This window comes from Rhizomucor pusillus (assembly GCF_041956525.1).
Source record: "Rhizomucor pusillus strain CBS 183.67 unplaced genomic scaffold VTP01scaffold_14, whole genome shotgun sequence".
NCBI lineage: Eukaryota > Fungi > Mucoromycota > Mucoromycetes > Mucorales > Lichtheimiaceae > Rhizomucor > Rhizomucor pusillus.
The window spans coordinates 402731-417166 of NW_027192156.1; the positions used below are offsets into that span (position 1 = coordinate 402731).

The window sequence follows — 14436 nt, forward strand, 5'->3', positions numbered from 1 at the left end:
CTTACTTTTACTTACCAAAGATGGAATCGCACTTGGAAGCCAGGTAAATAGGCAACTCATATCATAACTTACAACTGCACCAACGTTGCTAAAACACCTTTAAATTTAGACTCTGGAACGACATTTTCGTCGCTGCGCAGGATATGCTGCATACCCCGCGAGGCACCGTTCGTGCCTCTGTCCTGATCGAAACCATCCTGGCAGCTTTTGAAATGGAAGAGATTATCTATGAGCTGAGGGAGCACAGTGCTGGACTGAACTGTGGTCGATGGGATTACATCTTTAGCGTAATAAAGTGCTTCCGCCAGCATCCTCGCTTTGTACTCCCAGATCGCAACCAGCCCACAATGACTGTGCCGTTCATGGATACCTACATGCGCCTTTTGATAAAGACCTGCCACAAGCGAGGCGTGCACGCTATCGGCGGTATGGCTGCTCAGATTCCTATCAAGAACAACCCGGAAGCAAACGCTGCCGCCATGGCAAAGGTCCGTGCAGACAAGCTGCGTGAAGTGAATGCGGGACATGGTAAAATTTAATTCTTTGTATGCAAACATTCACTGGTTGCTAAGCGACGATAATCTTTATGAATTACTAAATGGAAGCTGGTACGCGCATCCAGGTCTTTTCCAAGTTGGACGCCCATTGTTCACGAAACCTCATCAGCTTGATGTGCTTCGGGAAGACGTTCAAGTGCAGCAGGCAGATCTGCTAAACGTGGATGTGGGTGGTATCATCACGGAACATGGTATTAGGAACAATATCCAAATCGCGCTGCAGTACATGGAAGCGTGGCTCCGCGGCAAAGGATGCGTACCGATTCACTATCTCATGGAGGATGCTGCCACTGCAGAGATTTCGCGCTCTCAGTTGTGGCAGTGGGCAAAACATCAAGCTGTGACTCAAAATGGTAGAAGAATCACGGGCAATTATCTTTGCATGTGCTAGACGAGGAGCTAGGCAAAATCAAAGGTAACAATGGATCAAGGCCGTTTTCAAAAGTCAAAGTTCCCGCGAGCAGCTCAAGCCCTTGGCAACCATTCTTGACGACTATGCTGTATGATGACAATGTATTATTTGTTTCCTCTCCCCTTCACGCTGTTGGCCCTGCTGTAAAACTCACAAATGGATATCATTTCGTCGAACGATAATTAAACCATCAGAAAATAGAAACATGATCGCATCGAACGCGTCGTTGTTGATTGCATCAGAGAATTGTTGCTAGGGAGTTACACAAATGAGCATTCATGCACACGGCGGCTTCAATGTTCGATAAAGTCATCTGAGCGCATGCATGCTAGATCTCCTTCTGGTATTACAACGTAAACAATTGCGCATTGTCACCATCACCAACTTCCAGTTCTAGGTTTCTAATACGCAAAGGGTACTGAGCGGACAGTACATGGCAACTATCTAATTATAGTCCAAAACCCTGAGTTAAATCCCTCGGCTCACTCCTGACTATTATTCTTGTTTTCTCCATTTAATAATGTCACAGACGGCCCCTTTCTATTTTCGTCCTCACTCAAACCAACAGTTGATTGATGGACATGAGACAGTAAGACCTCCCTGTCCTCTTTAATAGGAGTAGAAAAATTATTCAGCTCGACAACAGATGGTCATTTCTATTGTTACTTGTTTCTTGCTTTCACGCCATGGCCATATCTATATCCATAGTTAAATTCTCGTTTTTTCTGTACATTATCGTATCATCTATATTCGCTACGTTCTACCTACTCTATCTTAATCACGAAAGCAGCTATGCACAGCACAGAATAGAACCAAGGTCGACTGTCATTCGGGAACAGCAGCGGCAGATTCCGTTCCACAACCAGATTGAACATTACAATGGTACACATTTAGAACAGTTAAAGATGTATACATTTTCAAAGAAACTGATGTATATAAAGTCATGAGAAAGGCTTTTGCAACTGCACTGGGTCCATCAAGAATTGTGCCGCACTACATACGAGCCAAGGCAAGAGCGCAAGCCGACGATGTGACAATACTGACACTCGTTACCCGCGACCGTCTAGATGTGCTTGGCCGTCTCGCTACCCGCTACCAAGGCCCCATTTCCGTCGCCATGCATGTTTCTGAGCAAGATGCGCCGAGACTTGTTCGAGAGCTCGAGGAATTTGTTCGTTCCAACGAGTTTGTAGAGCACCACGTTGATTTCCATCTCATCATTGACGTATTCGACCGGCAACTCAACATGTGGCGCAATGTTGCCAAGCTATTTGCACAGAGCGAATACGTCATGATGATCGATGTTGACTTTTACCTGAGCACGCTGCCGAACACATCGCTCCGAGCGTACCCCGACCTTATGCAAAAGATACAGCAAGGACGGGCTGCAGCCGTCGTGCCAGCTTTCGAGTATGTGCTCGAGCAGGGCGGCAAGGATCCAGCACAGTTTCCTAGACGCAAACAAGATTTGGTAAAACAGTGGCAAAGTAACAAGATTGAAATGTTCCACAGTGTTTGGCAAGCCGGGCACGGAGCGACCAATTACACGAAATGGATCCAAGCGACGCAGCCATATAAAGTCACAAATTATACGTATTCATACGAACCATACATCGTTTTCAAAAAGAATGGAACGCCGTGGTGCGATGAACGGTTTATTGGCTACGGGTCTAACAAGGCTGCTTGCTTGTACGAGATCTACCTGTCAGGGGTGGATTTCTTCGTTCTCCCCCATGATTTCATTATCCATCAGACACACAGCTATCCAGAAGAAACCAGGACGAGAGAGGTATGTTGCATCAGAAAGCATTGTCGTTGTTCTCACACTAAAAAAAAATTCGGTCTCACTTTGCAGCGATCCTACAACCGGAAACTGTACCGATTGTTCAGGGAAGAAACATGTCTAAAATATGCACGTAAAATGATCGCAGCGGACGAATGGAGATCGTCAAGATCTGCCAATCTTAGACATGAGTGCAGCAAAATCAAGACTTTTCAAACACTCGTATCTCCGTACCTCGCAGAAACTGACCTCTAGCAGAAAGAAAAGAATAATTTAGAAATGAAATTTGGTCTTAATGCACTTTGTATACACGCTTTTTAATCCTGCTACTACTGCAAGACTAGTGCTAATTTTTCGAAAGTATCAATGCTCCTGCTTTGATTATCATTGTAATAACTCCCACCCCCACACACTGCAGATGGGGTCAGACTGTCGGAAATAACATAAAACCGGTGCGAGTTCATTATCGACTCATTATTGGTTAATGTTGTAGATTCATAGCTTTCTTTTTTTTTCTGCTTTTCTGTTATCTCCATGATTGGTGTTCCTGAATAGTTCATGTCCTCCCTCAATCAGCAAGCGACAGCAGCAGAGGCAGCGTTTCTCATCCCGGAACCAATGGAGAAAATAGGGACGAGACGAGACGAATCAGGTACTACATCCCGCTTTGGAAACATCCTCTCGCAGATCCCACTTCAATGCACGTGTGTCAGATCTGACGAAACCACGCTCTTTTTGGTTAGCTGGTGCGACTCGACTCCGAACCAGCACTGGATACATCAGATAGAAATATAAAAGCATCGTCGTCAAGGTACAATCTTTTGCTGCTTACTCCAAACTGTTGGTTCGGTCCCTACTATAATGCATCTAATTTCTATCGCCTTGTCTGTTGCAACTCTCGGTGCTTCTGTCCTTGCAGCTGCTGGTTCCAGCTTCAAGGTACGGCAAGTTGGTGCCTTCCACACCAAGGATTTGCTTCTTTATCTCGGTAAGTTGTCTGCAAACGGTGTAAGGTATAAGGCATGCTAACATGTCTTTATTCCCCAGAAAACGAAGACGGTGTTCCAATGTCCTTCTTCCACGACGTTCCGCTGTATCCGGATCCCAAGAATACCAGCGTCGTCAACATGGTTGTCGAAATTCCTCGCTGGCACAATGCAAAGTTAGAGGTACTTTGTACGCTCTACGATATGTAGAATTGAAATGCTAAATAAGAGGAATGCAGATTGACCGAGAAACCCCTCTGAATCCAATCCACCAAGATACAAAGAATGACGTTTTGCGCTACATTGCAAACATCTTTCCCCACAAAGGATATCCCGGCAACTATGGCTCGATTCCGCAAACCTGGGAAGACATATATTACAAGACTCCGGAGACTGGTACTACCGGCGACAACGACCCTGTTGACATTATCGAGATCGGACAGGAAATCGGCTTCCCTGGCCAGATCAAGCAAGTCAAGTTTCTTGGCGGTCTGTTGATGCTGGACGACAATCAGACCGACTGGAAGTTGATTGCCTTGGATATCAACGACAAGTGGGCACCGCATGTAAATGGTAAGGATAAGATGGAAAAAAGAAAGGAGGAGGAGCTTTTTCGCTCACGCATTTTCAAGATATTTCCGATCTCGACCAGGTGGCGCCAGGATATCTTGAAGAGATCAGGGATTGGTACAAGATTTACAAGGTTCCGCAGAGTGGTCAACTCAACACCTTTGGATTTAACGGAGAGTTCAAGGATCACGTAAGTTGTCTTTCTCTCTTTCTCTCTTTGGAGACAATTTCGTACTCACCGTTTTGATTACAGCGTTACGTCCACGACGTGATTGTCATGGCCCACGATCATTGGACTGCATTGATTAACGGTACGACGCCGCGTGACAAGAAGGAATGGTATGAAGATTTTACACCACATACCAAAGAAACTATCGCTAACAACAAGGAAAAATTTCCTGTAGCACCAACTTGTCGAACGATAACTCGCCCTACAAGGTGAACGCTTCGAGCGACGTGGTCAAGAATGTGCCAAAGGTAAATGTGGTTTGAATTACTTGGCAGGCAGCAGCAGCACCAGTAGACTAAAAACCAATTGCAGGAGAAAATCCTGCCGGATGCACCGATCAATGCTACTGTCAATGAATTTTCCTTTTTGGCAAGCCAGTATCAGCAGCAACGTTAAAATTATTATAGAGTAATTATAATAATTATAAGGAGACAAATGTACAAGTACAAGGGCTCTTAGACTAAAGAAGAATAAATCTCAGTTACGAAATACCCTTGAAAAATTTCTTCCTCCACTTTTCCATTGCCTGTCTACGATGTTGATTGCCCTTGTTTCTTTGGTCCTATTATCGTGTGCACCCTTTGGCACATACGCACTGCCACGGACTGGTTCGTGTGCCGATGTGGATTGCTTGTATACGAGACGAATTGTAGGACAACTGCACACAAAAGACTTTGCAATATACATGGGTACGAACAGATACACAGCATTGTACGTTGGTTAATAACTAGTAGATACCCAGATGGTCGCGACGGTCTTGCGGTATCGCTCTTCCACGATATACCGCTGCAACCGGCAGCCCAGAATAATGGAAGTGTATATAATATGATTGTGGAGATACCAAGATGGGGAATCTCCAAGCTGGAGGTAAACTCAAGCCTAGTCACTGCAAGGGAAAAAACTCTCTAGCCTGACTTTAGCAGATCAACAAGGAAACTGTCATGAACCCGATTAAGCAGGATGTCAGTGACAACGGCGAGTTGCGTTACCTTCCGAACATTTATCCATACACTGGTTACCCAGTGAACTATGGGGCTTTTCCACAGACGTGGGAGGATCCCACCTTTACGACTCCTGAGACAGGTACCAAGGGCGACAATGACCCCATCGATGTCCTGGATATAGGGCAGCGGGAGGGCGAGCAGGGGGAAATCAAGCAGGTCAAAATCTTAGGAGGACTCGCCTTGATTGATACGGGCGAGACAGATTGGAAAGTTGTCACCATCGATATCCGCGACCCATTGGTAGATAAATTGAATGGTAAGAGAGAAACTCTTGCCCCGCTAAAGATGATTAAATAAACATTTTGAAAACGTTCTCAACGATCCACCTCGATCACCCGCCCTCGTAGACATTGGTGACGTTGAAAATTACTTTCCAGGATATTTGGATGGAATCCGCGAATGGTTTGCCGTCTACAAGCTTATGGAGACCGGCAAGCGAAACACTTTTGGGTTCAATGGACAATACCAGTCCAAGGTAAAAACTATTTAGCTAGAGAGAAACTTGTGATTTTCGAATATTTAAATATGTGTAGGATTATATGGAAGGCATTGTAAAGGAGACAAACGAGTTTTGGAAAGCGCTCGTAAATGGAAAACAGACTGACAAGGGTGACATCAAAACGTAAATGTTTATGTTTGTTTGTTATTGCTATCCGCTGCTGACACATTGATCTATGCAGCGTCAACCGTGAGGTCAAATCTTCCCCTTACATGGTCGGTCCCAACGACCCCGCAGTCCGAAACATCTCACCAGGGCAAGATCAGCCACCTGCTCCTTTGGATCCTTCAGACCTTGAATGGACATTCATTGGTGGTGCTCCCAGCCAGTAATTTAAAAGAAAAACGTCGTAGATGTTGATCATATTTTGTATACCTTGGCAATAATATCACCCATCAACTCAGGTTACCAATCCCTGACGATCCTTTTTCCTTTTTCATGCTTACGATACTGCATTGTCCGAGCCCATGCAGAGTACCTTTCCAAATCAAAAGACATTTCCGAGCACACCCCACAGTGTTAAAGACGATATTCCCACTGTATCTATGAACGAAGAACCGAAGTTTAAGGCAGAATATTGATCCTTGATATGATACAATTTCTGGATAAGATGCAAATAAAGAGAGGATAAAAAGCAAAAAGGTGAAAGGGAGGAATGTACAACAATGCAAGAGAATGAATCAAGAATAAAAATAAGAAAAAAGAGAATGTGTAAACATGAAGAGAGAGAGAGAGATTCTATGTGTAAATATATATATATGTCGATCATATCCTTTTCTTTTAGTTTGTGATCTGGACTTTGATGGCGCCGGTTGAGTAGTCGCCTGCAGTGTTGAAAGCCTCAATGGCATCCATGAAATCAAACGTGTGGGTGATCAAGTGGTCAATTTCGAGCTTGCCGCTGGCCATCAAGGCGACAGCGCGCGGGTAAGTGTGGTGGTAGCGGAAGAGACCACGAATATCGACTTCACGCATGGCAAAGTTGTTGACAGGAAGGGATTGGTCGTTCTTGCCTACACCGACAAGGCAACACGTACCAGCGTCGCGGGTGGCCATGATGGCTGTGCGGAAAGAAGACTCGATACCGGTGCATTCAAGGGTGTACTCTGCGCCTTCGCCGTTCAAAATGTCTCGGATTTCCTTGGCAGCTTCATAGTCTGGCTTCTTGACATCAACTTGGTATGTGTAATCAGCACCCATTTTCTTTGCGTATTCGAGGCGGGACGGTTGGACATCGGTGATGACGATAGGACTAATTCCAGTAGCTTTGGCAACAGCGAGAACGATCAAACCAATGGGACCAGCACCGGTGATGAGAAGGGAGCGGCCAAAAGAGGCACCGCAGCGTTCGATACCAGAAATGGCGACAGACAGAGGTTCCAAAAGAGCACCTTGTTCGTATGATACATTGTCTGGAATCCTAGAACCATGCATTAGCGTTCACCGAATCAAACAAACAAATAAATAGATCGCCTTCAACTTACTTGTGCAACCAACGTGCTGGATGGGTGATATATTTAGCAAGAAGACCGTCGTAAGGCGGGGTAGATTTGAATACGACTGTGGGGCACAGATGGTAGCGTCCGGCCATGCATTGAGAGCAGTGGCTGCAGGGGATACCACTAAATATGTAAAAAGTTTTGTTTAGCAATCCCGGAATTTCGATATGCATTGTGTTTTCATGCAAACTCACGCTTCAATGGCTACGCGATCACCTACTCGGAGGTTGGTGACACCTTCACCAACGGCAGTAACCACACCAGCGCTTTCGTGACCAAGCAATTGAGGGCGAGTGACAGGGAAAATACCAATCTCGCCATATTTCCAGAGATGGATGTCAGAGCCGCAGATGCCAGTAGCCTTCACTTGGACTTGCACTTCGCCGGCATTAGGATTAGGCATCGGAATTTCCACAACTTGGAGATCATCCTTCTTTTGGAGCAACACACCATAGTTCTTGGTGGTCTCATCTGGGATCACATAGTCTGGCTGGGTGGAGGAAGTGGTCTTGGTAGGCGACATAGTTGTGTGTTATATCAAAGAAAGAGGAGGGAAAGAAAAATGCGTCGGAATTCAAGTTCCACTATTTATACAGAATACAATCGCTATTGTAGCGAAACATACACGGAGTTTAACAGCTAAAGTCAAAGTATCCGACTATACTTCATTTGACAAGTGCCAGGCAACGCGGAAGAATGAAAACTTTGTTTCCAAATGGAGAATATTTTCAGGGATTGACTACCAATCAAAGGGGTCGCGCGTTTTCAGGCACGCATAACCACCCCCGCATTGCAGCCCAAAAAGGGCCGTCAAACACAGAATACACCACCCCCAACTCTTGCAGTAAACTGCGACCCGCGGTTTACAATACGCACCATAGCAACCCATCCCTAGGAGATCAACAAGCCAGCAACCAACCAAACAAGTCGTTTAGATACACAGAGAAAACGAAATGGGTGCTTTTATACGTCAATGTAGCAAAGTAAAAAACATTTGAAACCAAACAACAAATCTATAAAAAATCTACAGCGTCCTTGTAGTAGTCTACACGGCTGCTGTCGCCTTTTCTGCATACTTGGTCTGGTTAGCGACAGACCGCTCCTTCAGATGCTCCGGTGTATCTTCCGGAATTAGCCCAAATATCCGCTGACACAATGCCCTGCAAAAGAAACCGGGGTTAACGAAATCTGCAGTGAGTACATATGTCCTTCTAGATTAAAACTGCATAGCCAGATGCATAGTTGTGCCCATTATTTGCCATTTTTATTTCTTTCTTACCGTTTATCTTGCTTATTCAAGAGCACGCTTAGAGAAACCTTGCCGCGCCAGACTGGCAAGGCCATCGGCAAGAGCATCGACGACGAGTGCCTGGATAAACTGCGACGGACACGCGCGGGGGTGTGTGCGGGGGGTTGACCCGCCGGAGGATTATTAGTTAGAAGAGTCAAGACCAATTAAACTTTTGAACTAGCGTCCCACCCATCTCTCCTCCGCTGTTACTTACCAATCGCCCTTCGTGGCGGCTGGATCAAAATCGAAAACACAGCAGCCAAGATCTATACCGAAACAAGGTTAGCATCGTAATTTGGGGGAATGACACTATACATAGCACCCGAATACAGTAATGAATCCAATACTTGCCCATAGACTCCAGTTTAGACACTGTCGGCGGCTCAAGCTGAGAAATGTTCGGGTAAGCTTCAGTTAAAAGTGTCTTGAGCTCAGCAAATGACACCAATCGCACTCGTCGCTTGTCAGAGAGCATACTGTCGAGCAACGGTACTCCTTCACATGTCAATCTGAACGGCGTCTTCGCTGTTCCTTCTGCCGCTGACGACGATTGGCGCACAAACAATCGCACACCCGTCATGACCAGGTTCAACCGGTGGATATCCGCCGAAGCCAAAAGTTCCTTGACTGCTTTTGATACAAAGTAAATCGTCCTGCTCTTCTCCTTGCCTTCAGACCTGATCAAGAATTGGTCTCTAGGGAACCTGGGGTCCAAGCCATAGAAATCGCTGCATATAATTTTTTTAGCATGCTATCTACCTTTAATGAGAGATAAAATTAGTATACACGCTAAATACCTGATTTCGGCCAGTTCAGGGCTATCGGGCGAGAGCAGTTCAAACGGTGCTTCTTTTGAAGCACGACTGTCGCTCGCGGTGCTGACGCTAGCAGGTCGTTTGCTAGGTACCACGACATTCGTCGTCTCGTCCTGGTTGCTGCTGCTGCCTGCTGTCTCTGCACCGTCGTCCTCGGGAGTCTCGGCCAGCTCCGGTTCTTTTTCGACGACGAGCTGCTCTTGCTGATCACCGTTACCTTCCTGCATCATGCGTTCCGCTTGCGTCATAGGTTTGACCTTTTCAAATACGGCGACAAAGAAACCGCCTGTATCCTGAAGGTGCGGATAGATACGGATGCTAGCAAATGCACAGTTAACAACAAAGAGTTTCCCCCTTTCTTTTCCCCGGCGGGGCGATGTTACCATCGTTCCAGCGGAAGTTCTTGCACGTTTTCAGGTGGGAAAGCAGACTTGGGGAAACGTTTCCTCTGATTCTCATCTTCTATCTCGTCTACCGAGGAAATATACTTGCCATCCTTTGTCATGACCTAGAAGATACATAAAGTCAGTCAGGCAGGTACATCTACCCCCTTTCAGACCAACTGACCTTCCAGGTTTTTAGACCCGGTTTCCTCTTGAGTTCTGAAAGTTCGTTCGAGACATCCTTTAGTTCCAATGCACCTGCAGGAGGAGGATGAGGATGAGGAGAATTAATGTCTTGAAAATTCGCCGCAAAAAGATAAAGGTGTTACCATTTGTACGTCGCAGAACCTCGGCCACAACTGCTTCGTTCTCGATAGGGTTGAACGAGCAGGTCGAGTACACGATCCGTCCGCCGATCTTGGTCAAGCGGGCGCCGCGTAGAAAGATCTGGACCTGAGTGCTGTGAAATTTGTTGTTGCTGTTGGTGCACTGTCCACCCACCAAACTGATAAGGTTTGTGTTTACTTTACCTGTGCAAGGCTAATGCATTGCCCTGTGTCCACGTCGCCCAGATCCGCTCGTTTTTCCGGAGCGTGCCGTCGCCACTGTTGTTGTCGTAATACACAAAACGTGGTGTGAGTCATCTGATCCATTGTATCACAGTAAACAGCAAACAACTACTTGCCTGCAAGGGACATCGCACAAGACACGGTCGAATCGTAAAGGCAGCAGCGTCTTTTCTTGTTTTTCCGCATGAACGCGGATGCCTGGGAAATGTTGGCCATCGTGATTTGTTGCTACAAAGCAAGGTGATTGGAGTCGCTTGGATTGATGCACAAGCATGTAACTTCTTTTGAAGTCGGCATCGTTGGCAACTACCAGACCGGCTACAATGTGTGTGAGAGTGTAAGCCGTTAAGTACAAGAGCAGCAGCAACACCATTGTACTTGCCTGGTGTCTCATTGAATCGAACGTTAGCATGCACAGCTTCGATGCACTGAGCTGTTTTTGAGCCGGGAGCTGCGCACATATCGAGGACCCATTGGTGCGGTTGAATATCCATCAGCATGGGCGGAACCATGCTCACGGCCTCTTGTCTGCTTAAATTCCCCTATAATCCATTCCTTGTGAGTACACGACAACGCAGATCCGCAATTTGCTAGTTGAACAACGCACAACTTCAGTTTCCGTCACAATGAACTTGTGGAACTTTGCAAACTCGGGCGAACGTTTGATCACTTGCCGAGGAGCATGCACTTGCCACGCTAGTCTGTCAGGATACCTGTCGGTCGTCATTCGTCAGAGCAACGACTCACGCTGGACTTCGATGTAAATGAATTATTGTTACCATGGGATGGGCTTTGGAGGTTCGATGCGGACACCATCGATGGAGATATCTTGCATTGCCGGCACATATTCGTTCTCAACAATGTGCCTGATACTCATCGCATGGCTGCACAGTTACGATCCATTTAGTCAGATATTTCATTGCACACAAGCATATCGCGGGTAACACACACCTCCTAGTGCCGGTAATGCGGAAAGTGCTAGGCAAGGGGTTTTGCAGGGCGCTGTAGAATTCTTCAAACTCTTGCTCTAACAGAATCCCCTGATTCTATTATTTTCCAGCCAGCGCCGCTCATGTAAGCAAAAAGAACTCGAGATAAACAAGATAGAAAAAAACAACCTTATAGTAGCTCTTGAACTTTTCATTGTCCTTGACAGTAATGCGATCGCGCGGATCTACAGCGTTATTGCCTCCTCCTCGTGGATCCGCTTGCGAAGAGCCTGAATCAGCCTTATTCCCCTGCATCGCCTCTAATGAGTTCCTTTTCATTTCGCCCACTGTCCCGAGTCATACAGCATTCCGTTTCTGTCTTTTCCGATGACTGCCCATTTGCTTGCGTCCGCCCTTTCAGCAAAGTTATCTCAAAAAGTTTTCTGGCACATTTCCCCTTATCTGCACAAACAACGGAGTTTGGATCTATATTCTGCATGAAAAAACTTCTTCCTTCATTTTGTAAGGAGAAGAGATGGAGATGCAAGTTACTTGACATTAATATGTATATTTTACTATCTCTACAGGATATTGCAGTTCTGTTCACCCGCATCTAGGGGGAGGGCTTTGTTGCACATATAGAATACCAAAGACCTGGACGGGGATCAACCTTATCAATGCATTCTTTCTTTGCAGTCTCAATGTACCTTTCCATCTGATCTTTGGTTCCAAATTTGTCTGGATACATTCGTTGCAGTATCGGTTTTAGTCCTTCAAAAGCCGTGACAAAGTCCTCCCTTTCCAAAAAGATCGAGGCTGTGAGTTCTATCGCCGTTCTACTCGCTTTTGCTACTACATGTTCAGAGAACTTACCACGCTAGTTCTCCTAGCTTGGTTCCATCAAGAGCAGCGATACCCACTGTTCTCGCACGAATGTCCTGGAATTTGTACGTCTGCAACAGTTCTGGCAATTCCGCGCCGATACCCGGAACCATGCCGCGGCTCTTGACAAGGTTTGCAACTAGACGACGAGGACGTTACTACACCTGTTTCTTTTTGAAAACCCAGATCAAGCTTACGTACGTATTTGCATCAGATGGACCATTGTCGGTGGACCAACTCTGCTAGCAACTTCTACCTGTTGTAAATACCATCAGACAGGTGAGGTGCGGGTTGATGTTTCCTTATAATGCATGTTATCTTACATCGACTTCTTTTAGCTCTAGCCATCCTCCTGGTTTCAAGACCCGGAATAGCTCTGACAAACACTAGAAAAGATCGTGTTAATCGGTGGGAGAAGAATTTTAGTAGGGCGTCTGAACGGTACATTATTCCATCCATCTCTGGTCAATGCAGCAACAAGCAATCGTTGGTGGATGTAGTCAAAGTAATTGTCTGGAAACGGCAACTTCTCTGTCACGTTTGCAACTTGAAAGTGGCAGTTGAACGGCTTGATTTCATTGGGAAACTGCTCTGCAATATCAATACCGTGGAAAGTTGAGTGTGGGTACTGCTGGGCCATCTCTAACGTCCAAGTTGCAGGTCCTAGAACAGGCAGATCAATGTCGGCAGCTTTGCAAAAGGACAGAACAAGCCAATGTGTATGTACCGCAGGCAGAATCCAAGACGACGATTCCTCTTTCGAGTGCGTCTTGGACAGGTGCGTCAAAGTTACTTCCAAAAGCCAGTCGTATCATCCAATGCTGTTGGTGAAGTCTGTCCTTGTCTACGAGATTCGTTAACCCTTTCATCCTGGGTTTTTTCGGGAATCAGCAGTGTGATTTTATACCTTCATCATCTTCAGGCATAATATACGTGACGTCCGCCCGGTCGTGGTACACTCGACCATCGATCACTTTCTTGTTGGTCAGGTTGATGGCAGCAGGAGAAGAAGAAGAACTGGGCGAAACAGGAGGAGATGAAGGTGAACAAGATGTTACAGTTGAGCACATCCTAGTAGTCGTGGAAACGTCGTGCGTGGTCTGTAATTTAGGCTTGTGCTTCCCGCGCTTAAATATGTTTTTAAACAGCGTAGTAAAGATCATCCGGCTTTCGAATCAAGAGCAGCAATAATAGGAGAAGAGTCGTGTTGTGCGGCTTAAAGAACTCGTTCTTCCGTGGTACAACCAGGAATTGAGAAGCGAAGGGTGTGTAACTGAAAGTTTAGTGGTTCGACCGTGAAACCTGTTATGTTACGCCTAAGGCTCGGGCGCCCGCTCCGTGGTGATCAATGGGTCGCATATGGCAAGATACTTCTGTGCGGATGTTGGAAAAGAAAATTACATTAATAAGCTACATACCCAAGGATCCCGTTAGGTAGGTTGGAAAATACGTGTTGGGGATCCAGCGGGTACACGCATTTCGTACCTGCTTGAGAACCAGAACAGACAGTTTTGGTGCTACCACCGAGACATCGAGCATTTATCTTGAAATACATCGGCAACGCATCTTTTACCCAACAAAGAGAATTTGGTTATATATGCTGTATTCTCCATTCAAATGTAATATAGTAAGTAATATATATAAGTTGATTTATGGCTTTTGCGCATGGATACAGTAAAAAAGGCCGGGACGGGGATCTACTCTATCCAAGACCTCCTTTTTCACAGTGGCGATGTACTCTGCAAGCTGTTCTTCCGTGCCAAACTCGTCCGGGTACGATTTCTGCAACAGGGGTCGGATGCCGTTGAAAATCGCGACAAAATCGTCCCTGGGTAAGAACGCCAGTTGACAAGCTTATTTATATCCAAAGACATCGCGCCCTGGAGGCAAAGAAAGCAAGCTTACCATACAAGGTCACCTTGTGGAGTACCATCCAAAGCGGCAATACCAACGGTCCGACAATTAACATTTTGCATACCGAGGTCTCGCAAAAGCTGTGGGAGTTGCACTCCAATATCGGGGACCATG

At 46.0% G+C, this 14436-nt stretch overlaps 7 protein-coding genes across 7 annotated transcripts; 3 read left to right on the top strand and 4 right to left on the bottom strand.

Moving 5' to 3' along the window:
* Positions 1–20: 20 nt before the first annotated feature.
* Positions 21–3007, top strand: VTP01DRAFT_2851 (uncharacterized protein; the record flags this gene model as incomplete). Its single annotated transcript, XM_069381358.1, has 6 exons — positions 21–43; positions 110–528; positions 623–910; positions 1678–1851; positions 1911–2758; positions 2825–3007. The coding sequence occupies 6 exons, from the start codon at positions 21–23 to the stop codon at positions 3005–3007; spliced, it is 1935 nt and encodes a 644-aa protein (XP_069237058.1).
* A 606-nt stretch (positions 3008–3613) lies between these two features.
* Positions 3614–4933, top strand: VTP01DRAFT_2852 (uncharacterized protein; the record flags this gene model as incomplete). Its single annotated transcript, XM_069381359.1, has 7 exons — positions 3614–3740; positions 3800–3921; positions 3978–4311; positions 4371–4498; positions 4562–4647; positions 4713–4785; positions 4850–4933. The coding sequence occupies 7 exons, from the start codon at positions 3614–3616 to the stop codon at positions 4931–4933; spliced, it is 954 nt and encodes a 317-aa protein (XP_069237059.1).
* A 139-nt stretch (positions 4934–5072) lies between these two features.
* Positions 5073–6372, top strand: VTP01DRAFT_2853 (uncharacterized protein; the record flags this gene model as incomplete). The annotated part of the gene is made up of 6 exons (XM_069381360.1): positions 5073–5226; positions 5280–5404; positions 5461–5797; positions 5889–6016; positions 6075–6163; positions 6222–6372. 6 exons carry the CDS (start codon positions 5073–5075, stop codon positions 6370–6372), a joined length of 984 nt encoding a protein of 327 aa, XP_069237060.1.
* A 448-nt stretch (positions 6373–6820) lies between these two features.
* On the bottom strand, positions 6821–8062 carry VTP01DRAFT_2854 (uncharacterized protein; the record flags this gene model as incomplete). The annotated part of the gene is made up of 3 exons (XM_069381361.1): positions 6821–7460; positions 7525–7662; positions 7734–8062. The coding sequence occupies 3 exons, from the start codon at positions 8060–8062 to the stop codon at positions 6821–6823; spliced, it is 1107 nt and encodes a 368-aa protein (XP_069237061.1).
* Positions 8063–8584: 522 nt separating this feature from the next.
* On the bottom strand, positions 8585–11925 carry VTP01DRAFT_2855 (uncharacterized protein; the record flags this gene model as incomplete). Its single annotated transcript, XM_069381362.1, has 16 exons — positions 8585–8699; positions 8819–8917; positions 9045–9096; positions 9182–9558; positions 9628–9963; positions 10029–10153; positions 10213–10286; positions 10358–10488; positions 10559–10633; positions 10714–10915; positions 10980–11139; positions 11205–11310; positions 11377–11481; positions 11549–11643; positions 11716–11835; positions 11890–11925. 16 exons carry the CDS (start codon positions 11923–11925, stop codon positions 8585–8587), a joined length of 2208 nt encoding a protein of 735 aa, XP_069237062.1.
* Positions 11926–12107: 182 nt separating this feature from the next.
* On the bottom strand, positions 12108–13478 carry VTP01DRAFT_2856 (uncharacterized protein; the record flags this gene model as incomplete). Its single annotated transcript, XM_069381363.1, has 8 exons — positions 12108–12180; positions 12234–12323; positions 12400–12547; positions 12610–12664; positions 12732–12794; positions 12854–13071; positions 13136–13252; positions 13316–13478. The coding sequence occupies 8 exons, from the start codon at positions 13476–13478 to the stop codon at positions 12108–12110; spliced, it is 927 nt and encodes a 308-aa protein (XP_069237063.1).
* Positions 13479–13548: 70 nt separating this feature from the next.
* On the bottom strand, positions 13549–14435 carry VTP01DRAFT_2857 (uncharacterized protein; the record flags this gene model as incomplete). Its single annotated transcript, XM_069381364.1, has 4 exons — positions 13549–13681; positions 13827–13974; positions 14100–14236; positions 14314–14435. The coding sequence occupies 4 exons, from the start codon at positions 14433–14435 to the stop codon at positions 13549–13551; spliced, it is 540 nt and encodes a 179-aa protein (XP_069237064.1).
* Position 14436: the final 1 nt, after the last annotated feature.